At 42.1% G+C, this 25,424-nt stretch overlaps 1 protein-coding gene across 2 annotated transcripts in view; it reads right to left on the bottom strand.

The window, feature by feature from the left end:
- Nucleotides 1–15,537: 15,537 nt before the first annotated feature.
- The window catches only part of Marchf3 (membrane associated ring-CH-type finger 3), a 178,164-nt gene continuing 168,277 nt past the window's right edge, over nt 15,538–25,424 (bottom strand). For both annotated transcript variants that reach the window (XM_071612227.1, XM_027949356.2), the window contains exons 4-5: nt 23,803–24,012; nt 15,538–17,522 (exon numbers count right to left, since the gene is read on the bottom strand). In XM_071612227.1, coding sequence (XP_071468328.1) covers nt 17,364–17,522; nt 23,803–24,012 — 369 coding nt within the window. In that variant the 3' untranslated portion in view covers nt 15,538–17,363. The remainder of the gene's footprint in view (nt 17,523–23,802; nt 24,013–25,424) is intronic.

Below are 25,424 nucleotides of genomic sequence, written 5' to 3' on the forward strand. Positions count from 1 at the left end.
GATGGTCATAACAGGGAAACAAGTTAATGCTCACCGATAATGAGGAAACTGACAGGATTACAGAAGTTGGCTGTCTGCAGAGGCTCTCTGTTCCAAGAAGAGACAGGAGGGGCAGGAAACGCTCGTTCATGGACTTGCATCACATGGCAAATTGTTCCGTCTGGGCTCGGTGACCCCTCTGATGTTTAGAAAAGCTAACAAGAGGTGGTGGAGACAGATGTGTGCTTTGCTCAGCTCCAACCGCCAGCCCGGAGGGGTATCCAACCTCTCTCCTGCCTCCCCCACCGTGCGACTTGCTTCACCCACTGCCTTGTTCTTTCCCCTCCTCCAGCCACCCTGTCGCAGGCACTATCTTTAAGCAGCCCTGGCTGATGGAGCCATGTGGAGCTGGGACTGGGAGGGTGGGAGGAGGAAGAAAGTGAAGGGAGGGCTTCACGTTGGGACTGGCTGATACCCACAACCAGTGCAAAGCCGCCCTGGGATTCTGTTAATGCTGTGTATCTGTGTCACAGGTATTTTTAATTTTCCTGGGGTGGGGGTCTTTACTTCAGAATAGCTTCTTATATTAAAGGAGCCCCATTTTTTGTCTTATTAATGCTCTGTGACCCACAAGGCACATAATCTTTGTCCCACATTGGGGTGTATCCCAGAGCTTGCACATGCACTCACTGTGACCCCTCTGCTGGCCACTAGGGTGAGGTTGACACTCTGGGGCTGGGAAAGTTTGCTCAGGGCAGACCTGCCATGTGCACAGTGGCCTGGCATTCTAAGCACCTTCCATACTTCATGTATTAACCTGGTGAATGCTGAGGCCAGCTAAGGCAGCTCACACACATTCAAACTAGGCTGTGTGTGTACTAGTGCATAGACATGCCTTGTGTAGGCAGAGATGGGGCTTCAGGGGATCTTGTGGACATTGTTCCTGTCTGGAGGGGTGGGGTGGCTTGTCTCACCATAGCAAGCTGATTGTGGCAACCTCCTCAGCATCCTCCAATTTCAACAGGACATGGGTTTTGTTGTTGTCGCTGCTGCTGCTGCCACCTACCCCCCACCCCAACCCACCCTGTACTGGGGATTGAACCCAGGGCACTCTATCACGGAGCTACATCCCCAGCCAATTTCATCTTTTAATTTTAAGGCAGGATCTGGCTTCGTTGCTGAGCCTAGCCTTGAACTTGGGATCCTCCTGTCTCAGCTTCCTAAGCAGCTATGATCATGGGTGTGTACCACCATGACCAGCTAGATTTTGTTTTCTAATCAGATGCCCCAAGGTGAGCAGGCCTTCTGTCCCTGACTAAAAGCATTATCCTTGGCATGGAATCTTCAGTCCTCTGATTTCCACTTGCCTTCTCCTCTTGACAATTAATGCACAGTCAGCCCTGACATACTTACACTCCAGTATGACCAACATCAAAATATTCGACATTGGTGCACATAGCATCTCAGCGTAAAATGACCAGCCTTGAATCTACAGCCTGTGATCCAAACCCATCCTTAGTTTCTTGTGCTAATGCAGAAACTCTCAGTCCTCCTGCCTGAGCTGCAGCCCCTCTTCTCAGCTCCCTGCTCTCTGCAGATCTCTTTTTTTGGAGAGAGCTTACGTCTGCCAGCTGTGTCCAACTTTTTTTTTTTTTAAGTAACATTACAGTAGAAAAGTTTAATCCCATATAAAAGTAGAGAGAATAACAAGTACCAGGTATCTATCACCCACCTAGCTTTGAACAGTTATCCAGACATTGCCAATATTGTTTCATCTCTACTCCCTTTACCCCACCATCCACTGGATTATTTTAAAGTGATTCCCCAACCTTTCATTGCTCTTTTTTTAGCGTTTACAATAATAGAGTTTTACTCTTCAAAACATACTAAAAATAATAATACACATATGCAACGTCTGCCACACAGTATACTTTTTCTTTCAACTCTCTAGCTTCATTGAAGTTTAGTTGACAAAAATTTTGTATATTTACAAAGTAAAACAAAGTGATATTTTGATATATGTATTCATTGTAAAATTATTGCATCAAGCTAATTAACATATCCATTGCACATTGTGTGTGTGTGTGTGTGTATGTGTGTGTGTGTATGTGTGCGCGCGTGTGCTGCAGGCACAGTTCGGAGGATTGAATTTAGGTGTGCTCTAAAACTGGAATGCATTCCTGGCTCTTATTTATTTTTAAAATTTGAGACAGTGTCTTGCTAAGTCAGTGAGGCAGGCCTTGAACTTCCAGTCCTCCTACCTCAGCCTTCCTAGTAGCTGAGATTATATGTCATTGTGCCTGATTCACATACTCATTTTCTGTGTGTGTGAGAACCTTTAAGATCTATTGTCTTCATCACAATACCTCATCCAAAATTATACTACAGAGCTGTAATAACAAAAACAGCATGGTATTGACATCAAAATAGACATGAAGACCAATGGAACAGAGTAGGAGGCACAGATAAACCCACATATTTAAAACTATCTGATACTTGACACAGATGTTAGATATTTTTGACATATTTGTTAACCTTTTTAACAAATAGTGCTGGGAAAACTGGTTAGCTATATGTAGAAAAATGAAACTGGATTTCTATCTCTCACCCTGCACAAAAGTCAAATCAAGGGCTGGTGCTCTAAGCTCAGTGTAGCTTGCCTAGCATGTGTGATGCACTGGGTTCAATCCTCAGCACCACCAAAATAAATAAATAAATAAATAAAGGTATTGTGTCCATTTACAACTAAAAAAAAAAGTCAAATTGAAATGGATTGAAGACTTAGGAGTTAGAGCAGAGACTATGCAACTGTTAGGGGAAAAGCAGGGTCAACACTCCATCATATCGGTGCAGGCACTCACTTCCTCAAACAAAACCCCTAAACCCTCAAGAAATTAAACCAAGAATCAATAAACAAAAGCTTCTGCACAATAAAAGAAACAAGAGTGCGAAGAGAGTCTACAGAATGGGAGAAAATCTTTGCCAGCTACTCTACTGATAGGGAATTAATATTCAGAATATATAAAGAACTCAAAAAACTTAACACCAAAAAAACACAAAAACAAAAACCACATTGCCCAATCAATAAATAGGCAAAGGGGACTGGGGTTGTGGCTCAGAGGTAGAGTGCTTGCGTAGCATGTGTGAGGCACTGGGTTTGATCCTCAGTCCCACCCACATAAAGTAAAATAAAGACATTGCGTCCACATATAACTAAAAAATAAAATATAAAAAAATGGGCAAAGGAACTAAACAAACTTCTCAGAAGAAGAAACACAAATGGCCAAAAAATATGTGAAAAACTATTCATCTCTAGCAATCAGGAAAATTAAAATCAAACTACACTAAGATTTCATCTTGCTCCAGTTAGAATGGCAATGACCAAGAATACAAACAATAATAAATGCTGGTGGGGTTGTGGGGAAAAAAGTATGCTTGTACATTGTTGATGGGGCTGCAGACTAGTACAACCACTCTAGAAAGCTGTATGAAGTTTCCTCAAAAAACTAGAAATGAATATGACCTAGCTATTCCACTCCTCGGTATTTTCCCAAAAGAACCAAAATCAGAATACTATAATGACACCATCACCTCAATGTTTATAGCAGCACAATTCACAATAACTAAATTATGGAGTCAACCAGATGCCCATTAATAGATGAATAGATTAAGAAACTGTGGTATACATATACAATGGAGTTCTACTCAGCCATAAAGAAGAATGAGTTCATTACATTTGCTGATAAATAGATGGAAATGGAGAACATCATGCTAAGTGAAATGCGCCAGACTCAAAAACTCAAAGGTCAAATATTTACTTCTCATAAGTGGAAGTTAGAGTAAAATAAAGGAGAGAAGGAGGGAAGGACGGGATATCAAAAAAGGAAAACCATGTAGAAGAAGGAGATGGAGAAGCAGAGTGGAGAGATGGAAGAGCGGAGGCAGTGCAGAATGAATTCTTTCAAAAACCATGTTATGTGCACATATAAATATAGGAACTTCATCTTTATGTATAAGTAAAAAGAACCAATCAAATATAAATAGATGAGCAAAGGAAATCTAGCAGAGTAGAGGAAGGAGAATGAGAGAGGGGAGGGAGGAGAGGAGGGCAAAGTGGGGGAATCATGAACTGATTTAGAATGTACGTATGATTTTGTTGGGTTGAACCAAACACTATGTATGACTACAAAGCTCTAATTAAAAAAACAAAAACAAAAAACCCAAATCCATCCTCTTAGCAACTTTTGAATATTCAATACTTTGTGATTAATTATTCTCCAGGCTGTCCAGTAGATTTCTAGAACTTATTCCTCTCAATCAAGACTGTACCCTTTGACCAATATCTCCCTATCACCCCTTCGGAACTTAATAAAACCCTCAGAATGTGTAAGGAGATGAGAACCTTAAAAAAATGTAATCTTATTCTAAGAGTAATTCCCTAATATTCTCAAATATGTTCAAATTTCCCTAATAGCTTCATGGTGTGATTTTACACTTTTTTTTGTTTGAGGATTTAATTCTATAAGTTAAATTGGTTGATGCATTTTAGAGTCTTTGAAATCAATTATCCAGCCCCAAATATTAGTGATGCTACTGTTGAAAAATTCTGCAATGTTATCATTTAATGATAACATTTCTTTCCTTTTTCTTTCTTTTTGGTACTGGGGAATGAACCCAGGGTGCATAACCACTGGGCCACAGCCACAGCACTTTTAATTTTTACTTAGAGACAGGGTCTTACTAAGTTGCTGAGGCTGACTTTGAAGTCAGGTCCTCCTACCTCAGCCTCCCTAGTTGCTGGGATTAAAGACATGCACCACTGCATCTGGCTATCCCTTTATTTTTTAGTTTTTTGGCAAATGAGTAGTTAGCAGCTTAATTAGATGCAGATTCAATTTTTTGGCAACAGCATCCCATTGGTGTTTCTGAGCACTTCCTAGAGTGTCACATCTGGAGGCCCATAATATCACAAAAAAACTTTCCTCGTTTTTTTATGATATTAAGGTTAGTCTGTGGGTTTAAGTGTCAAGGGTCGGTTCCTTCTATTTTCAACTTCTCCATGAGTTACTGGTTTCAGCATTCCTTAATGATCATTAGGAAAATCATTTTTTCATATAGATTCTATTATTATTTTGGTAGTTAGGTGTACTACTTTTCTAAAGAAGAATTCGCTTTCAATATGCCCCCCAATTTTTTTTTTTAAAGCAGTTACTAGAATAAGGATCTCATTTTTTAGTATGCTGCAAAGGTGACTGATGAGGTTTGTTTTTTACAGTGTCATTGTGAACGCAGGAGGTTTTTTTGTTGTTGTTTTGTTTTGTTTTGAGATGGGGTCTTGCTATGTTTACTGGCTTGGCCTCCAACTCTTAGTTCTCTTGCCTGAGACTCCCAAGTAGCTGGGATTGCCGGCATGAGCCAACACAGATTTAACCTAGATGGTATGTACCAATTCAGTGCATTCCTTATTTCTTTCAGTGTTCATATCATTCCATCTCAGTCTCCTGGGAGGCCATTTATGTTGCCTCCTGTGTCTTTTGGCCAGGACACTCTCAGCTGCAGAACTGAAGGCATCAGATATGATCGGCCCTGATGACTAGGCAGGGGCAGCAAAAGAAAGGTCAGTGATGGGGAAAGTCTGGTGACATTTTGTGCCTTGGCAAAGTTAATTGTGGAGTAAAACACTTGCCTGGGCTTCCTGTTTAGAGAGCAGGCAAACAGTTCCAGCTTTATACTATAAAAGTAATGCAACTCACCCATCACTGGTGATGTCCTCCTTTGTGGCCTCCGTGGCACCGGCTGCTCTGTGATGGGTGTCCCGTGGAGTCACACTCCAGGAGTGTCCTGACATGTTGTCTCACAAGAGTAAGATTGATGTTAAAAATGTCCTCATGTCAGCAGATTTTGAGTCCTCGCAGAGTAAACACAGTTTTTATGTCTTCTAAGTGTTACTTATTTGCAGCTGGGTGAAAGACCCAGCTGCCTCCTTCTGGCACTATGTAACAGAGGGAAGAGCTGTGTCGTTTCTTCTTTGTGCAGGACCCAGGCAGTGCAGGACTTTCCTACCACGTGCTTCATTACCCTCTGCAATGAATACAGTCTCCAAGAACCAGGGAGCCAGAGGAGGCTGCCCAGAATCTTAAAGGAGAAAGGACTTGGCAGATTTCAACACTATCATTTTCAGCAGCCCAGACCTTTACTTTCCAATGAAATCGAGCCCAGATGTCCCCTCTGTGAAGCAGAGGGAAAGCAGCTGGGGACCACAGCCAAGGTTATTGGTCTTCTCCCCATGACCTGTCTCCTATAACAACTCCAGGGCTCTAAGAAGGAGTTTTTGAGGCATACTGATGCAGAGAGTATATCAAACTCACCCCGACTCTTCACTCCCTCTGCCAGTCAGCCCTAAAAGAGCTGAATAAGTGAGAGAATCGTTTGTGGCTCTAAGAAAACCCAGGGAACACTGGGGCTGCCAGAGGTGTGGGTGAGGAAGGGTGGGATGCCATACCTGGGTGGCAGGCATGGCGGGGAAAGTCGTGTGTTTTCTCTCTACTGTGCTATGCTTATTTCAAGAAAACAGAAAATAGCAGTGTCAGCCCAGTGCCATCAAGTCACTGGGATAATATTAATGCTGCATTCCATGCAAGCTGGGGCAGGTGCATGCAATGTGTGTGGCAGAGGTACAGCTATATGAGTTCCCATTTCCTCTATTCTTCAAAGGAAGCTGATTGCAGTCCATTTAGATGGGACCTAAAAAATAGTGACCAGGATAGAGGTATGCAGAAGCTCCCTGAGGGCACGGTCACATGCTAAGGTGTGGAAGGTAGAGAGTGGCTGAGTCCAAATGGCAACACCAGAGGATCTCCCCACCTAGGTGTGTGCCCATTGTTTCTGCTGACCCACAGGGATTGTGCTCCTCACACCGTAAAACCACATCACTAGCCATGGCTGTCAAGATCCCCAGGAAAACATGATATCATAGGGAAATAAGATGGTAGATTTAAGACCCAACATAATAGTAAAATAAATTTAAACAGATAAATCCACTAATTTAAAGATCCTCAGATTTAATTTTAAAAAAAGAATATTACCAGTATGTTATCTATAGGTTACAAAAATATTTAATATTAGCATCAGATAAAAGAGAACTTCAAAACATCAAAATGAGCTGGATGTGGTATCACATGCCTGTGTGTAATCCCGAAAGGGCTGGGGCTGGGGATGTAGCATAGTTTTAGAGCAGATGTGTAGTATGTTTTGGGCCCTGGGTTGAATCCCCAGGACCCAAAAGACCAACGACAAAAAATAAACACACACACAAAACAAAAGAAAGCACCAAAATTGGACCATAGAACACTATATTTTAGTAAGAGGAATACTATATTAAGAAGATACAGTGATGAAGATAAACCTATCAATAGAGACTCAAATATATAAAGCAGCTACTAACAGGACCAAAGGGAGAAATATACAAATCAAAAGTTATAATCAGAAAATTGCATATTCACCTCTCAGAAATTGATAGATTGAGCATCAAAAACGTGAGGATAAGAAGATGTGAACTGCAAAATAAGTTGTAGCTTATTTACTTATATATACATATATATGTAGCACGTATATTTGCATATATACATAGCACATATGTATATATATTTGCAATAATCAACCATGTGCTAAGTCACCAAAGTAATATAATTTCGGACTATATCATAGAAATCATAGTTCTCTGATCATAATATAATAATAATTGAAACACAAAAGAATAGCCCTCCCAACTTCACTACTTTACCATTTGGTGAAAACTAAAAACTCAGTACTAAAGGACTCAAGTTAAAAAAGGAAACGAGGAGGGGCTGGGGTTGTGGTTCAGTGGTAGAACACTCCCCTAGCAAGTGGGAGGCCCTGGGTTCGATCCTCAGTACCACACAAAAATAAATAAAATAAAGGTATTGTGTCCAACTACAACTAAAAATCAAATTAAAAAAAAGAGGAAACGAGGAATTTTAAAATAGAACTAAAATTTAAACAAAAAAATTTCAAAAATTGTGGTGGATAAAAATAGGACTTAGAACAAAAATTTAGTTTTAAATCATTTATCCTAAAACAAACAGGACTGAAACAGGATAAGTGAAAACAATAAGAAGAAGGAAGAAAATAATAAAAATAAGGCTAAAATCAATAAAATAGAGGACAAAAGATGGCTAGAGGAAGAGAAGATTAGGAATGTTCTAAATTTATTCTTCAAAAAGATTACCGAATACACCAATAACCCATTCTGCCAGACGGAAGGCTAGGAGAAGATGGATAGAAATAAGTAGAAGACCAGACGAAAAGGGAAGTAACTGCAGACTGGGATCCGGACGCTGTCCCCATGGAGGGGTGGCCAGGCGTGAGTGTCAGAGCCACAGCGGTGAGGGCGGCTTCCAAGAGGGGAGGGGACGGTGGCTGTGGAGATGGGAGGATGCTTACAGGCAGACGGATTGATTAAATAGGTAAATAAAGCCGGGACAACCAAAGGCAGGCTCCTCACTTTAGCAAAGGGAGATATAAATATGGAAAAGGAAAAGACCAGATTCGACTCCGTGGTATTGGATTGGAATTGGTGGTGTCAGTGTGAAGTCTTGTTTTTCAATATAGACAAAGAAAAATCTTATCTAGGGTTGAAAGAATGGCTGCAACATTTTGTGTCTTACTACATAGGATTAAAAGAGAAAGTCGCAAATTTTTCAATGTTATTAATTACATTTCATTAGTATTATTTAAAGTGCTATTTTAATTTTATTTTAAATAAAAATTTAAAGAACTCAGCATCAGAAATAGAAAGGAAATAGAAAAACTCAATGAAATCATATTTAAAAAGTATAGCAAATATCAAATATAGCAAATATAATAGTGGAGAAACTTTGGACACATCCTTTAAGCCTGGGAAATCAGCAAATACGCCTGCTGATCTGGCTGCACTGGAAGAGGCCTGGAGGGCCTGACCACTGCACTAAGACAGGAAAGAACAGACTAGAAGGGGATAAATTGTCAAGATGAACAAACTATGAGAACTAATACAGAGTTCAGCAATGATACAGCATAACTAGTTCTCCCCTACACCAACACTAACCTAGTGGAGAACATCACAAAAAAATAAAATACCATTTGTGATTGTAACACTATCTATGAAATACTTAGGAAATAATTTAATGAGGACAAACATTTTATTGATGATAAAGATTAAAACTCTATTATAGCACCCAAAACTAAACAAACAAAAAAAACAGCTTAATAAATTTGCTCTGATCATCATATGGAATCACTACAAACTATGAAGATGGCAGTTTTTTTTTTTTTTTAAATATTTATTTATTTTATTTTTCCGGCAGACACAACATCTTTGTTAGTATGTGGTGCTGAGGGTCGAACCCGGGCCGCACGCATGCCAGGCGAGCGCGCTACCGCTTGAGCCACATCCCCAGCCCGAAGATGGCAGTTTTCATGAATAGTAAATGAATTTACTACAATTCCAATAAAAGTTCCATCAAGACTTTTTGATGACTTACCAATTCTAAATTTCTACCCCAAAACAAAAAACTGGATAACAACTAAGACAGTTTTGAGAAAAAGAAGACTGAACTTGTCAGGGGATTGTGGGGAGGAGCTACCTGTTCATTCCTATGGATATTGAGACACAGTGGAACCGCAGTTAAGAAAGTGAGAGATGGGCATGGTGGCGCACGCCTGTAATCCCAGTGGCTTGGGAGGCTGAGGCAGAAGAATCGCAAATTCAAAGCCAGCCACAGCAAAATCAAGGATGCTAAGTAACTCAATGAGACCCTGTCTCTAAATAAAATACAAAGTAGGACTGGGGATATAGCTTAATGGTCGAGTGCCCCTGAGTTCAATCCCCAGTACCAAAAAATAAAAAATAAAATAAGTAAGTTAGTGAGGTAATTCAGGAACAGTCATAAATTGAGTACTCAAAAACAGACCATGTTTGTGTGGAGCAGAATATATAAGATACAGGTTGACACTATAAATGAATGACCAAATGGGACACTGATCAGCAGATGGTGATGGAAAAATCAGTAGATGGTGAGGGAGATAAAGTTGGGTCCCTATCTTGCATGATAGAGATGCACTCCAGATAGAGTAAAGTTAAAGAAAGAAAATAAGTGGGGAAAAAAACTTTGTGACTTTTGGAATGAGACAGGATGTCTTAAATAAGATCACCCATAGTACAAAAACCAGATTTGACTATGCCAAAATTAAGGATTTCTGTTCAACAAACATAGAGTAGACAAAGTTAAGGGAGATAAACAAATGAGAGAAGACTTTTTAGCACATCAAACTGAAGAGACTAAAAAAGGGAAAGATGGGGAAGCCAACAGGAAATATAAAGAAATGTAAATTTGAACAGACACAAGGAGAAAGACACAGATTCATGCTATCAGGTTGACTAAAATGAATCAAAAACAATAATAGTGTTGGAAAGAATATGGAGAAATGAGAAAATGACCACTATTGGAGGGCATCTAAAGAAGTACAATCCTGGAAAATGATACAAAAACTGTGAATTTAAATATGTCAACATCCATAACCCAGCATCCCCACTCATGGATGGTAATCCAGAGAACATCTCCCATGGGACCTAGGTAATGTGTATTAGGATGTCCATCCCAGTGTGTTGATTGGGTCAGGGACTTGAAGGTAACATTAAGGGAATGGAAATGGAAAGTGGAATTCCAAATAGTCATCAGAAGCAATGAGCTAGATACACATGCAGCAACATAGCTCAGGAAGCCGAGGCAGGAAGATTGTAAATGCCAGGCCAACCTCAGGAACTTAGCACAGCTCGAAGCAACTTAGTGAGACCCTGTCTCAAAATAAAAAGGGCTGGAGATGTGGATCAATGGTAAGGCACCCCTGGGTTAAATCTCCAGTACAACAAACAATCCTCCCCCCCAAACACAGTTATGATACCTTTTATGCAAATTTAAGATATATGCTCAAAACCAATATATTTTACAGAAATATACAACTGAATATATTAGTTTATGGGCTTCATGGTGGAAGGAGATGAATGTGGAGATTAGGGATGAAGGGGAAAATATTTTATAGCTAGCCACTCAGAAACATGATAGCACAGAGCCTGGACTTCCTCAGCTGATTGTCTGGGTCCAAATCGCAACTTTGCCCCTTAGTAGGTTTGCTACTTTGGGCAATTAACTTCTCTCCTTGATCTTCTCCATCCTTAAACTGGTCTGGGTAGATTAGCTTCTGCTCATCCCAGTCTGTGTGAAGCTCCTACCACATCAAGGTCTGTGGTTGCTTTGACCAATAGGATGCAGAGGAAGTGCTGCTCTGGGAGTTCCAAGCCCCAGAGTTGAAGCAGGACAGAAGTATCTTACCTCTTCTAGACTCGAACAACAATGAGAAAACCCTTAAAACCGAGATGGCACGTGGAAAGTCAGGCCACATGGAAAAGCACCCAGGCCATCTAATGATATAAGACCCCCAGAAGAGGCACTGCCTGGGCAAGTCCAAGCCGACCCATGGAATAGTGAGATGCACTATGGTTGTTTAAACCACTGAATTTTGTTATTATAGCCTTAGGTAAAATTGTTATGAGGATTAAAGTAAGAAATTTTCTAAGTTCTTGGCTCATGACCTGTACAGACAGATGGTGAAAAAAATGTGTCATGGAGCTTCAGATAGCTGAACACATGGGGGTTCCTGCAAGGAGACTCCTTGCTCCTTTCCTCATACCTTGTCCTGTACATCTCTTCATTGGGTATTCATTGTTCTCCTTGGTAATATTCTTTATAATAAACCAGTTTAAAAAAAAAGGCTGTTCTTAGATTTCAGAGTACAAACTGATTGATGCTTCCAAACCAAACTGATACCCTGAAACAAGTCCAAGGCAAGAATGATTCACCTAGCACCCAGGAGCATGGGACATGGAAACATCATTCCCCCATCCACCAGGGATTGAACCCAGGGTTGCTCAACCACTGAGCCACATTCACAGCTCCCTTTTTAAAAATTTGAGACAGGGTTTTGCTAAATTTCTGACGCTGGCTTTGAACTTGTGGTCCTCCTGCCTCAGCCTCCTAAACTGCTGGGATTACAGTTGTTCAACCTGGTGCCCAGTGGGAACATCTTTCTTAGGTGTGGTAAAGTAAATTGAATGAAAAGTTTATCGCTTTCCATCCTACCACCACAATAAATACATACATACAAGAGAAATTTGTTCTGGACCAAAATGTATATGATTAACTTAATTATTTGTTTATTAATTTCCTTCATAAGGAAACTGTGACCCCGGTAGGTGAAAAGTGTATTTTAAAAACAAAGAAACTGAATCTTACTCTGTTGTCTTTGTGCACAGAATTAGAGCCTCCAAGAAGGCTCAGGATGTGATTTCAGTGACTCATGATCCCTCATTTCTGGGAACCCAGACAACTGATAGACATTTGTTTTTCTCTGTAGCACCAGACCCAGAACTAGCATTTTTTTTTTTAATGTGTAATGATTTCTCAATAGCCATAGCCTCCAGTACCAGGAAATGTAAGAAAAAACAAAAATATACACATCATTCAAAGATCTCAAGTCAGTAATCTCAACCTCCAGAAGGGTCTTTAATAGTTCTTTTTGCTTTCATGAAAAATGCTCAATAAATATTGGTTGATTATTTAAAATTCGTCCCTTTTCTTTTTGAAAAGGGTTTAAAACAATTTGTTTATAGTCTTCAAATTGATTATTAAAATTTTTCTTCGAAAGCCATGCTAGAACAAAATAACCCAGATGGTGGCAACAGTGAGGAAAAGGAGGGAGATGGGAAGGTCTGCCATTCATTTATAAACTATTGGGAGCTAAGTCTCACAAATCTTATGCAAGGACTGTATGAGGTAGGTAGTATCATCATTTTACAGAGGCAAAATGGAGGCTTTGATGATGGATCACTTTTCCACAATTGGCAGCAGGGTCACTAGAGAGTCAGGAGATGAATTTGGGTAGACTGATTCCATAGCTGCTTTTCTTTTTCACCCCATCACATTGGGAAGCAGAGTCGGAATCACCCTGGAATGACTAAAAGAGCAGGAAAGGCAGGATGTCCTAAAGTCAGCTCCTAGACACAAACTATTGTGAAGCCAAGAAGGTGGATGAAAGCCCATATTTCTGCAGAACTGACACATTTTGAGGGAGATAGCAGTTGCCAAGGCATCACTACCCAGGTGCCAATTTCTTATGACTCTAATAACCTCGTCGGCACCAGGCTTCATGCAGTCAGTCTGCCAGTCAATAGATCCTCTGTGTGCTTGGCCAGGAAGGGCGGCGTCAAGCCAGGCTGTCATGGTGCCAACCTTCTTTCTTCCTAAAAATCATTCTGAACCCTGTCCCCTCCCACTGGCCCAAGTCCCATCCCACATCAGTCTTCAGATTCACAACTCTACATTTCTCATCTAGCACTAGGGACTACAAGCTGTGTGGGTGATCTTTAGGCAGTTTCCAGGAATGCTCTGGATTAAAGTGGAAAGGAAGCATTTCCTGATTTCAATTCCTAGCTGTCTTTCCTCCTTGGGTTCTTTTGGCCTTGGACATTCCCTAGTATGGGCAACTCTGTAAGGTGTGTAGAGTGTTAGGGAAAGCCAAGGGCATTCAAGTATGAGGGAAAGACACAAGGCGCAGGTGCAGACCCAGAGATGGCCAATGACATTGCTCGGTGGGGAACAAAGAAAACCCTTGGAGGACAAGGAACCTGTAGCCAGCTGCTTGCCCAAGTATGGTGTTGCCTGAGCTGTGGTTTCACTTCCATTTCCTCCAGGCCCCAGATGAGTACTTTCACTGAAAATGAAAAGACTGTGGCTACAGTCCAGATGAAAGACAAACTGTGGCAAAGCCCCAGCACTTGGGGCAGGAGGGACCAAGACAACAAAAGACAAATCAGAGTAACTTCCAAATGGTGCCATTTATTTATTCTCAATTGAATTTTCAGCTCATCTCAGTGTCTGCTCTCACAGTTCTCTGAGGAACTGTAGAACTTCTGTGGATGCTCCTCCCCTGAGACAAGCACAGAAACAGGCACAAACTTGGGGGGGGGGGCATGAGCATACCAGGCATGTTTTAGTTGTCAATTGCCTTCTCTGGCTTTACTGTGATGCACATTTGTCTTCACATGACAGTCTCAAGAAAAATGAGTAGGATGGTACCACGGCAAGGAGTATGGAAGAGATGCAGTGAGACACCAGGGTACTTGCCTGCCCCCACTCCTTGTCCCTTCCTCTGCTTCATTTTTTTTTTTTAAACATTGCCAGGGATTGAACCCAGGGCCTCACACATGCTAGGCAGGTGCCCTGCCACTGAGCTGCATCCCCAGTTCTTTCTATTTATTTTGAGACAGCATCTCACTAAGTTGCCCAGGCTGGCCTCAAACTCAATCCTCCTGTCTCAGCCTTCCTAGTAGCTAGGATTGCAGGTGCACATCACCAAACCTGTCTTTCTGCTTCATTCTTTTTTTTATTTTTTGAGAGAGAATTTTTAAATATTTATTTTTTAGTTTTCGGCGGACATAACATCTTTGTTTGTATGTGGTGCTGAGGATCGAACCTGGGCCACACGCATGCTAGGCGAGCGCGCTACCGCTTGAGCCATATCCCCAGCCCTCTGCTTCATTCTTGATCTTTCAAAAATAAAGAAGCAGGGGTTGGGGATGTGGCTCAAGCGGTAGCGTGCTCGCCTGGCATGCGTGCGGCCCGGGTTCGATCCTCAGCACCACATACCAACAAAGTTGTTGTGTCTGCCGATAACTAAAAAAATAAATAAATATTAAAAAAAAAAAAAAAAAGAAGCAAAGGAAGAGTACAAGTTAGCAAGGATGTTGACATTCTACTAGCAACTTTGTGATAATTAGCAAAAGGCACCCCCTTTTCCTGGCACATGCAGCCCTTCTATGCAGCAGGGCATGAAGGCAGCCCCCTCCCACGCTGTGTTGGCTAGGTACCTTTGTGCCTATGCTGCAATTCCCTAAACTCTCCCACCTTGAACAACCTCAGGGTTAAAAGACCAAGAAGAGATTGAATGCCACCCAGTAGTCTTCAGAATTCCAGATGGGCCCTGGTATTGATGGAGATCAGAGCCTCTCACTAGGAGGTCCAGGATGGTGACCTGAGAAAAAATGTGCTGATGCTATTCCTGGCTGCCAGGGGTGTCCTGCCCACCACCCCACAAGCAACCTACCCCTTCTCCCTTGGACTCTGCTTTACTTCCCAGGATGGGGATGCATCTGTAGGGAAAAGAGGCATGGCCAAGTATAGGATTAATGTGCTACCCTTTTCAGCACAGGAACCCCAGAAAATTGGCTGCCTACCTGTGATAGTGGTTCTCTGCAGCCAGCCTCAACAGATATGGATTCTGATCCATGGATTCCTTAATTCTTGGAAGAAGCAGGGAAGAGGCAGGGTATGGTACTCTAGGGAAGGTTGCCATTTGGTTGAGAGGTTGCCACTAGTAGAGCACAGAACGAGGCTGGGTGACCGTCATTTATGTATTACGGTGCCGCAATTACAGGCTACCAAGTTGCACTTTTTGCTCTGGAAATTTAATGTGTGACAGCTGCGTGCAGCCAGTGGTGTCCAGGATTTTTAAAAGGTCAATTAAGAAACGGTTGATGGTGCCGCAGCTAATGACAGCCCAGAGGGGTGAGCAGGGCCGCGTAAACAGAAGGGCCGAGATGTATTTTACTGGAATTGAAGTGTCGAAGTGAAGCGTAGTGGGGAGGAAATCTATTGTCACAAGCCATAAAGCACATCTGAGGTTTGCGGGGGTGAGCAGTACAGCTGTTTTCCCCGGGCAGCCCGGGGAGCAGCCTGTGAATAGAGGGCTCCGTCCGACAAAGGGGACACCTGCATCAGCTCCATCAATCTGCAGGCAAAAATCATTATCCTCGCTGCTGCATGTTCCTTTGCACTTTTCGCTCTCCCACTTGGGAGCATAAGGCGGACGCTGCATTGATACTCAGAATGTGGGTCATGTTCTAGAAATCCATATTTTAAGCGTGCCCGGAAGCTGGTCCCGCCCTCTCTTCGCGGCGCGCTTGGGTGGCGGACAGCCCTGCAAGAGCTTCTGCAGCCAGTGTCCTCCTTGGAAGACACGTCCGCTGCCTGGCTTCAGCACACACAAAGCAGGCTAAGCGTCAGACCCTCTGAGCTGAGATGGATGAAAGGGTGACACGAAGCCCTTAGAAAAAGTCTATTTCGGCCTGTGACAGAATTGGCTCATGGTTAGGAAAGGCACTGTGTGGGGTTTAAAAAAAATCAGACAAAGGGGTCTTAGACTCAGTGCACCGCTGCTAGGACAGGCTTTTTTGTCACATCTACCTGTCAAGCTACAAATTCAATACAGCAATGAGAATGCTAATTGATATGCCAAACAGGTCTAGGGTTCCTAGAAATGTCTAATGATCCACCAATTCATTAGGAATGCAGAATTAAGACATGCACTCAATGAAAGGGGAGGGATAACACCAATCTTTTTGCTTTTCCTTTTTTTTTTTTTTTTCTTTTTTAAACCTACTTTGGGGAAACTTAACAGGTTTTACGATTTAAAAAAAGAGTATTGCAATCAGTAGGGTTTGTCTTTCACACACTGGATATTTATTATTAGAAAATAGCTTCTATGAGCTGTCAGTACCAAACAGGTTGAAAGGAGGTGCTTCTCACCATAATTTTTTTTTTCTTCTTAATGATATTTAAATAAACAGCTCACTGTGTGGAGAGTTGCCACGCCTTTTTTCCCTTTAAAAACTGAATAATTAAATGAGGTTTAGTACAAAACATCCTTTAAACATATGACCTGTTCTGTAGTCATTATGGTGTCTCTTTGAGTAAGAGACATGAAAGAGATGAAAAATACCACTCAAGCTATCAAATTACCCCCAAAGAGTCCACAGTAGAAACCGGGAAACAAACTAACCCAAATGAAACCCATCCAAACCAAGAAACCAGTTTTTACATTGGCTTTTCGATTTTGATTATCATCTAAGTTTAATATATATTTTTATATATATTTTGAAATAGTAATAAAAAAGGAAGAATTGAATTGCATCCTTAGCAGGACAACCTTCCTCACATGTTAAAGAGGTGTTCAGAAAATTCCATAGAGTATCTGCTAAATAAACATGTTTGGCAGCTTAGCAAATATCATATGATTGCAGCATCCACGATTTGAAGAAAAACAGCATTTGCCTTCTTCTGGCAGAGTTCATTGCTCGGGCGATGTGCTAACACAGCTCTGGATGTTCTTAGACCCACAAGGTTAAGGAAGGGCTTGGAGGTGGCTCAGTGCATGGCCCCAGTGCAGAAACTTCCAAACCCAAAACACGAATCAACCAACCAACACAAACATCAAACAATTGTCTCCTTTGAGTTCCTCTTGACCGAGTGGAGGCCCAGCAAGGACTGCTGGTTAGAAGGTACGTTGACAGACTTTGGGATGAGGAGAATCACCCTCTGATTGGTCCGACGCCATTCGTTGTACAATCGACAGTGGTACCTAAATGACACCTGGATATAGGAGAGGAAAAATAAGAGAAGGTATACAGGTAGGCAGAAGTTGATAATCAATCCAAGAAATAATATTGCCACATAAAGCCGCTTCAGAGGCTTGCAGCCTTGCAGTGGGGCAAGAACTCTGGGCACAACAGCTCCAGCAAGTAGTTGAGTGCTGGGATATTACTGGCCATCAACCAAAGTGCTCCATGTATAAACATGACAGGGCTTACATGATGGCTTCCCTTTTCTCTCCACATAGCTAATCAGGATATGAACAGGAAAATAAAGCTCTTTCTGAGTTTGGATTTATTTCGGGGCCCCCCAGACCTTAGTTGTGAAAAAGGTTTGCTGGAGGCAGCAGGACAGACTAGGTACACCACCAGCCCTTGTCCAGCTGTGTGACATGGTCAGTGTACCTATCTGCTCCACCAGCTTCCTCTGTTAAATGGGTAATACTAGGGATTAATATAGTTTCCTGCAGGTTAGACATGCACTACAAAGGATCCCATTTGCACTGTGATACAAAGGACATCCTCTGTACTGGGCTGTGGACAAACTGTAACAACTGTACTTGGTGGCCCTGAACATGGCATGGAGCACTCTATGTGCTGTGCTTGTTTTTCTCTCCCTGTGCAGCAGGAGCAACTTGATAGAAGGCTCTGTGTTGCATGCCCAGCACCTATCACAGTATCCGACATTTATATTGCTCAAGAGAGTTTGCTGAAAATGAATGAATAAATGAATAAAGATCCTAATATTTCTGATTGCAACACAGCTTCAAACTAAAGCCTTTCTTACATTATACCTGATAGTGTAAGCAGTGAGTCCTAAGGTCAATTGTGACATAACTATACCACAAAGCACTTGCTTTTTATGTAAAAAAGCTGGAATGACAAACTTTGACCTGTTTGTTTTGGAGAAGGCTGGCATAAACTGATGGCCTGCCCAGGAAATTCAAAGTCTATACTTTTGAAGAAGTATTTTAAAAATGGGAGTAGATTCCAGTTTGAGTGCATCCAGATGCCTAGTAGGTGCTAGCAAGGAAGGTGTCCATGGATTCAGGGTGACCAGTCACTCAGGCCTGGACTATGTAATTGTCTTAGGGTAGGTGGGTTGTGTAGATTCTCAGTATGGGTCCATGGGAGTCAGAAAGTGGGCTGAACTGATGGTTTAAGCTCAGCATTTGTAGAAGTAGAACAGAGAGTAGACTTCCATCAGAGGGGCTTGGCCTTCATGGCTGAACTATGAAATTCAAGGCTACTCGCTCAAACCTGAGGCAAGGAAGCAGAAGACATAAGCCGAGAGCCAGAGAGATTGAGTATGAACATGTATGCTTTTAAACTCACACAGATGTCTTTTTCCAAAAGCCCTGAACATACTAAAGTAAATCAGTTTTTTCTTTTTTTGTTAGGCTTCAGTCTCTCTACTCTGTCCTGCTGCTATTCATGAGTGTAAGAGGGGAAGCTCGGAAACCCTGCTTTCAGGGCCAAGTGCAGGAAGGAGATGGAATGAAGACAAGTGCTAATGAAGTCTGAAATCTGGAAATATTAAAGAAAAGCTGGGTTTCAAATCAAGAGGCCCTTCTTTACCCTGCTAAGATTCTCTGCATACTGGGCATTAGTAATCTGAGAAGCTGTGGGTACATGCAGGAAGCAGGCCTCAGATTCTGAGGCCTGATACACAGAGCTGGAATCCTCATTCTCCATCTAGTGGCTGCCTGACTTCGTGGAGTTATTTGTCATCAACAAGCTTTAGTGTCTTTTTTTTTTTTTTTTTTTTGTAAAATGTGAATAACGACATCTGAGATAAAGCATGTAACACACTTAGACAGCCTTGCACATGTGGTGGTGTTCTGGACCTGAAAAAGACGATGACAATTTTGTGACTCTTCTTTAGACACAGAGAAACTGAAAAGAGAGAGATTGAGCTGTTTCCTCTTAGGCCTTACTTTGAGTTGTGGTCATGGGCCAGCAATAGGTTGCATCTCCTGGGAGCTTATTAGATTATCAGAATTTTGGGCCCCACCCAGACCAAAGGAATAAGAGAGCGCATTTTAACAAGATCCCATGGTGATTGGCATGTACATTCAAGTCTAAGAAGCACTGCTTCAAGTATTATTGAGATTCAAGGACTTCGTAGGTTTCCCTGTTCCTTGGCCAAGATTAAAAAAAAAAAAAAGAAGAAGAAGAAGAAATAAAGGAGGAAAGACAGAAAGAAAGTGGCTGGGGCTGTCACTCAGTTTTAGAGCACTTGCCAGCACACATGAAGCACTAGGTTCCATTCTCAGCACTACATAAAAATAATAAATAAATAAAATAAAGGGATGTGTCCATCTACAACTAAAATATTTAAAAAGAAAAAGAAAGAAAGCCACTTGTATCAACAACCAAATGAGATCTTAATAAGCTATTTAATTGCTATTAACTACCACAGTCTGCAGGCAAATTCAGTCACTGAAGAAAGCATCATATGAAGACTATTCCTTATCAGGGAAAATAAAGGAAGTTGAGCACAAGGCAGAGGAGACCACAGGTCTGCATTGCCCTGGGTTGATGGCTGTCCCTGTATCTAGATGCTCCCCCACTCCCTCCCTACAATGCAATATCATAGGCAAAAAGGAGGCTTAATGTAGAGAAATAAAGAAGCAGTAAAGAAAAAATAAACAACATAAAATTTAAAAAGACACTACAGGGCTGAGGTTGTAGCTCAGTGGTAGAGTGCTTGCTTAGCATGTGTGAGGCCTTGGGTTTGATTCTCAGCACTGCATATAAATAAACGAATAACATAAAGGTCCATCAACATCTAAAAAACGTTTTAAAAAAGACACTACAAACAAAATGTTAGGAGTTTTAAAAGATAGTTTTGAATTTTCTGAGTTTTTTTTTTTTTTTTTAGGAGAGAAGAGAAAGAAAGGGTATAGGGCCATCATTTAAAAAATGTTACGTCTTATAGGATGGATTTCCTCAAGTTTATTCATGTTTGTATCTAAAGGATAGTTACCAACTTCCTATCATGGGAGAGTCTGTTTACAACGAGTTGCAACTACTATGAATGGCAGAAGGGGTAGGAAATGTTAATATTCATCTTTCCCCATTAGAGAGGTGACTAAGGCTGTGGTGAAGGTTTGCTGTGAAGTCACAGCCGACTTTGGGAAATCTAATTACATTTTTCGATTCTGCCCTTTCTCTCGAAAGTTATGATATAACTTAAGTATATGGATGGGGCTGGGGTTTTAGTTATTTGCCTTCCCTATCATGGGCCCAGCTTGCTTCTCTCCGACTATATTGTGGAAGAGAAGAAGACTGGTAGTAAATTTACCATGGAGAAATACTACCAAACCTTCTCTGGCTACCTGTAGGAGATGTGTCGAAACCACAGTGAGGCTTGTTGGGACAGTGTTCTACTGGATGTTTCCCCCGTCACAATAGGAACTTAAAGGAGTTAAGGGACCAGCAGTCTGCCTTTGAGGAACCAGGCCATCCATTCATTTTGGTCCATGCTGGGTACTGTCGGCATCAGTGGTGTGACAGAAACACTTTGGGCCCCATGGTGCATTGACTTGCAGCCCTATACTGGGGCCAACACCATGTCCATCAGTGTTATCATGTTAGCATGGACTCGGTTCCCAGTAAGCTCTTTCTGTGTCTGTTCATGGACTTCAGGTCATTTGTTACAGGAACAGTGATGTTTCTGGGACACTCTACCCTGAGCTCACAGGGTAGAAATGGGTGAGGGCCAGGCCTCCTGGGTTCCAGGTATGCTTCTGGAACACCAAGTTTGCATCAAGATGGGTCCTGATGGCCACATGACAAAGTCCAAAGGCACTTGGAGGCATGTGGCATGACCACTTGTCCCTCTTCACAGCACAGGGTGGCAAGGCCCTTCAAGGAATTGCTCCTCTGAGGAGCCTGGCTTGGACTGACACTGTGTTTGTTTATCTAAGACATTTTCAGAGCATATTCTCCTTAAGCTTGACAGCTTGTTTACAATGGGTTTCTGCCGGAGGGCAGTTTCCAAGTGCTGTCAGCTTCTGAATTACGGCTCTTGCCAGGGCTGCTCAGTACAGCATTTATCTGGGAAGGAATTATTCTTCAGTAACCTATTGCTGAGCTGACTCCACAGCACGATTTTCACACCAGTCAAAGGGGAGAAATGCCTTTCTTTCCCTCCTGCTACTTTGCATTTTATAGAGGGCTGGGGAAAGGTAGGAGTGGGGGGGTGGGGAGGGAAGTCACAGGGTGACAACCCTGAGCCAGCACTATGCTAGGTGCTCGGATATATGTTCTCAGGTGTTACCCCACTTAATCTTCATGATAACCACTGATCCAGGGGTTATCAATTATTTCTTCCTTTTTTTTTTTTGTATAAGAGGAAGGATGAGAGGTTAAATATCCTATTTGAGTTACTAAGATATTAGGATGCTAAATCTTAGATTTAAACACGGAGCCTCTGGATTCTAAATGCATGCCTTTTTTACTATGCAGCACCATCTCTCAGACACATTTCTGAAATGAAGTATGTTCTTCTAAGGCAGCCTAGTCTAAGTACCTTTTCCACCCAAAGCTTCCTTTCACCTGAGATAGGAGATGAAATAGGTTCACATCCATTGTTCCCTGCCTTCCCACTTTTCCTTCTTGTTAGGAAAGTGTGTGGCTTTATAAAGCAAGTTTTCAAAAAGACCTTAAATTGGTTTTGAAAGCCCAGCATGTAGGTCTCACCTTCATCCATCCTTCATCACAGGAAATCTTCTAAGAAAAATTACAGAGCAGAAAAAGTCTAAATATGGCAAAAACTTATACATAATTATTATTTCCCAAAGTATTTTCCTATGTATTCTTCCATTTCAATCTTACAACATGAGGGGAAGTTGGCCATATGGTCATTACTGCCACCCCCACTTTATAGAAGGGGCCCCTTAAATTCAGAGAGGTAAAATGACTTTCCCAAGATGGTGTAGTCAATGGAAAGATAGATGTATTTAGACTATTTAATTTCTTATTTATAACCATTCTTTCATCACAATAGAAGCTTCTGGATCAGCTTCATTGCTTGATTCACAATGAAGTAGGACACTTCGGAGCATGGACTTTTAAGGGAGGGAATAACAGTGTCATTTGGGATTTCATTAACCTGGAAACAGGATATCTAAGTTAACTGGAAGACTCAGGTAAGTTCTTTGCATTAGAAAACTCCCAGCTTACCAAGGCTCAAGTCATGTCCCTCTTCCTGAGACTAAAATGTGTCCTCTTGCTGTCTGAACACTCTCCTGGGAGGGGCCAGACAAGGCTGGCAGTACCACATGATGAGTAAGAGGGAAATGAGCAGGGTCCTTGGAGTAGCAGCTGATGGAGGCACAGGGAGGGAGGAAGTATGAGCCTGAGAAGCAGCTTCCACATGCTGACACTGTGCTATGGGATATGGCAAGGTACACTTTAGACAGGAAACACCGATTGAATAACAAAGGAACGTGCTCAGATTAGAAATGAGCAGGCACAGGAGAGTAATGCCAGGAAGCAGGGCACCAGGTTTCTGAAAACATTCAAGAGGAAAGTGACGTCCTTCCCGCAGCTCCCACAGGGAAGCATTAAGAGAGAGCAAATGTTGTACTTTGTGGGTGCTGCCAACTGTGCCTGAGCCATCAACTTACTGCATAAAGTTAAAAGAATGAAAAAAAAAAAGATGTTTAAAAATTCTTCCTCATATACAGCAGGAACACTTATTGGGAAATGGCTTTTCTTTGGTGGCAGCTTCTCAGCTAGATAAATTAGTGCTTTTATGGGCAGCAGAGTAAATATCCCAACACAGGGAATAATCATCAGGCAAAGTGCAGCTCCACGTCCAACAAAGACTTTAGGCTGTGTTGGGACATAAGAAGAAAATAACCAGCAGGGAGGATTCATGATCTGTGCAGGCGGGGGCAGCAACAGCGGCCAAGTGCATCATTCACAATATACTACAATCCCAGCAAAAGTGAGAAACATAAACAAGAGAAGGAAAGTGCCATTTTTCATAACAGGAGGAGTCCGAGACTACTGGAGGAGAGAAATGTCCTAGGTGCGTGTCTTTGATTGATGGATGCTCAGAAGTTGGGCTTTTTCTTTATTTGTTCTGTTCTTCCTTGTGGTGCAAACCCACGCATACATGCATATACACTCACATGCAGAAATACATCAAATCACACACTTTGTTCAGCATTTGAAGGTCTGTGCTCTACTGGGCAGGTGAGATATGCTACAGCTGGGAGGCTGGCAGCTCCAGCTGGCCTGAACCCCCAGTCATGGGCCATACTTACTAGTGTCCAAAAGAGGTAAATAGTGAAGAGTGCGACAGTGAGTGCAATCAGTCCGACGGCCTCCAGCCGACTACTAAAGTGCAGGTGGTCCACGGCGCCCCGCAGGCACAGCCAGCCTGAGATGGTGGCTAGTGGGGTAATAAACAAGAAGCACACCATGTCTCCAAACAGAGTCCGCTTCTCATGCTGGGGGCCAGGGTTTCTGAGCCACTGCCAGAAAAAGGGAGACAGAGAAAAGCAAGGGAGAAGGTTAATGCCAGTGTAGAGTGGGGACACACTGTTCTGAATTGTTTTTGCCCTCAGAATCTGGGAAAAGGCACTTCTGACCTGTTCTGAGATAAGAAGGAAACATTAAGAGCTCATTGTCATGCCTCTTCCCCTTGAATAATAATTATTATGGTAATAATAACAATGATAGTTTACAATGTTCTTGTTGTAGCTGACTTGCTTTTTGTGAAAGAAATTCAAAGGCTACTATTCTGAATCATAGTGATCACCTGTGGAAGGCAAGGTGGAGAAGGTGTACTCTCTGAAGGTGCTGTGGTTTGGATGAGTGTCCCCAAAGGATCAGATATAAAGGTTTGGTCCCCAGGTGGAGGGTTGGAGAGGTGCTTGAACCTTCAGGAGGTGAGGCCTAGTGGGAGGTGGTTAGGTCATTGAGGCTACGCCCTCGAAGGGGACTGTGGGACTCCAGTCTGATTTTTGTCTGCTTCCTGGCTCAAGATGTGACCACTTAGGTAGGCACAGTGGCACATGCCTGTAATCCCAATGGCTCAGGAGGTGGAGGCAGGAGGAATGTGAGATCAAAGCCAGCCTCAGCAACAGTGAGTGAGGTGCTAAGCAACTCAGTGAGACCCTTTCTCTAAATAAAATACGAAATAGGGCTGGGGATGTGGCTAAGTGGCCAAGTACCCCTGAGTTCAGTGCCTGGTACCAAAAAACAAAACAAAACAAAACAAAAAACAATGTGACCATTCATTCTGATGCATGCTCCTGCCATGACATGCCACCCTCATTGGAAAACCAAACTGATGGACAGGATCTTGGACTTGAACCTCTAGAACCATTATCCAAAATAAATTGTTTTTCTTTGTAAGTTAATTGCCTCAGGTATTTCATTGTAGTAATATAAAGCTGACTAATACAGAAGGTGAGGGAGGCTGGCAGCCTCAGATGAGGGTTAAGAAATTTGGTCATAGGGCCAAAGCCTTGACTCTGGGACTATGTGCAGAGAAAGGTTAACTCAGCAGGCCTGGGTTGTTCAAACTCTGCAAATCCCCAAGAAAGGCTTGGTTCTGGAATGGCTCCTAAGAAAAGAACATTGAGTCTTTGTAATTTCTGCCCAATGAGAGCTTAAGGCCTTGAGCCACACAATACCAGTTTGATCAGAAAGTTCTACTAATAATGTGATTTAAGTTGAATGGCTGTTTTTGTCTTAGGGGTCAGGAATCTCAGCACCTGTGGTCCGTATGGGTATTGTGTGCTATGGGACTAACCCAATAAAAAGCCTGGATACCAGGGCTCAGGTGAGCTTCTTTACCTGTACTATCACAAATTGTTACTAGAAAAATTAAGTATTTCCATGTGATTCCACTAGGAAATGACAAATGGAAATTTGTGCT

Source organism: Marmota flaviventris, chromosome 5 (assembly GCF_047511675.1).
Source record: "Marmota flaviventris isolate mMarFla1 chromosome 5, mMarFla1.hap1, whole genome shotgun sequence".
NCBI classification, from domain to species: domain Eukaryota; kingdom Metazoa; phylum Chordata; class Mammalia; order Rodentia; family Sciuridae; genus Marmota; species Marmota flaviventris.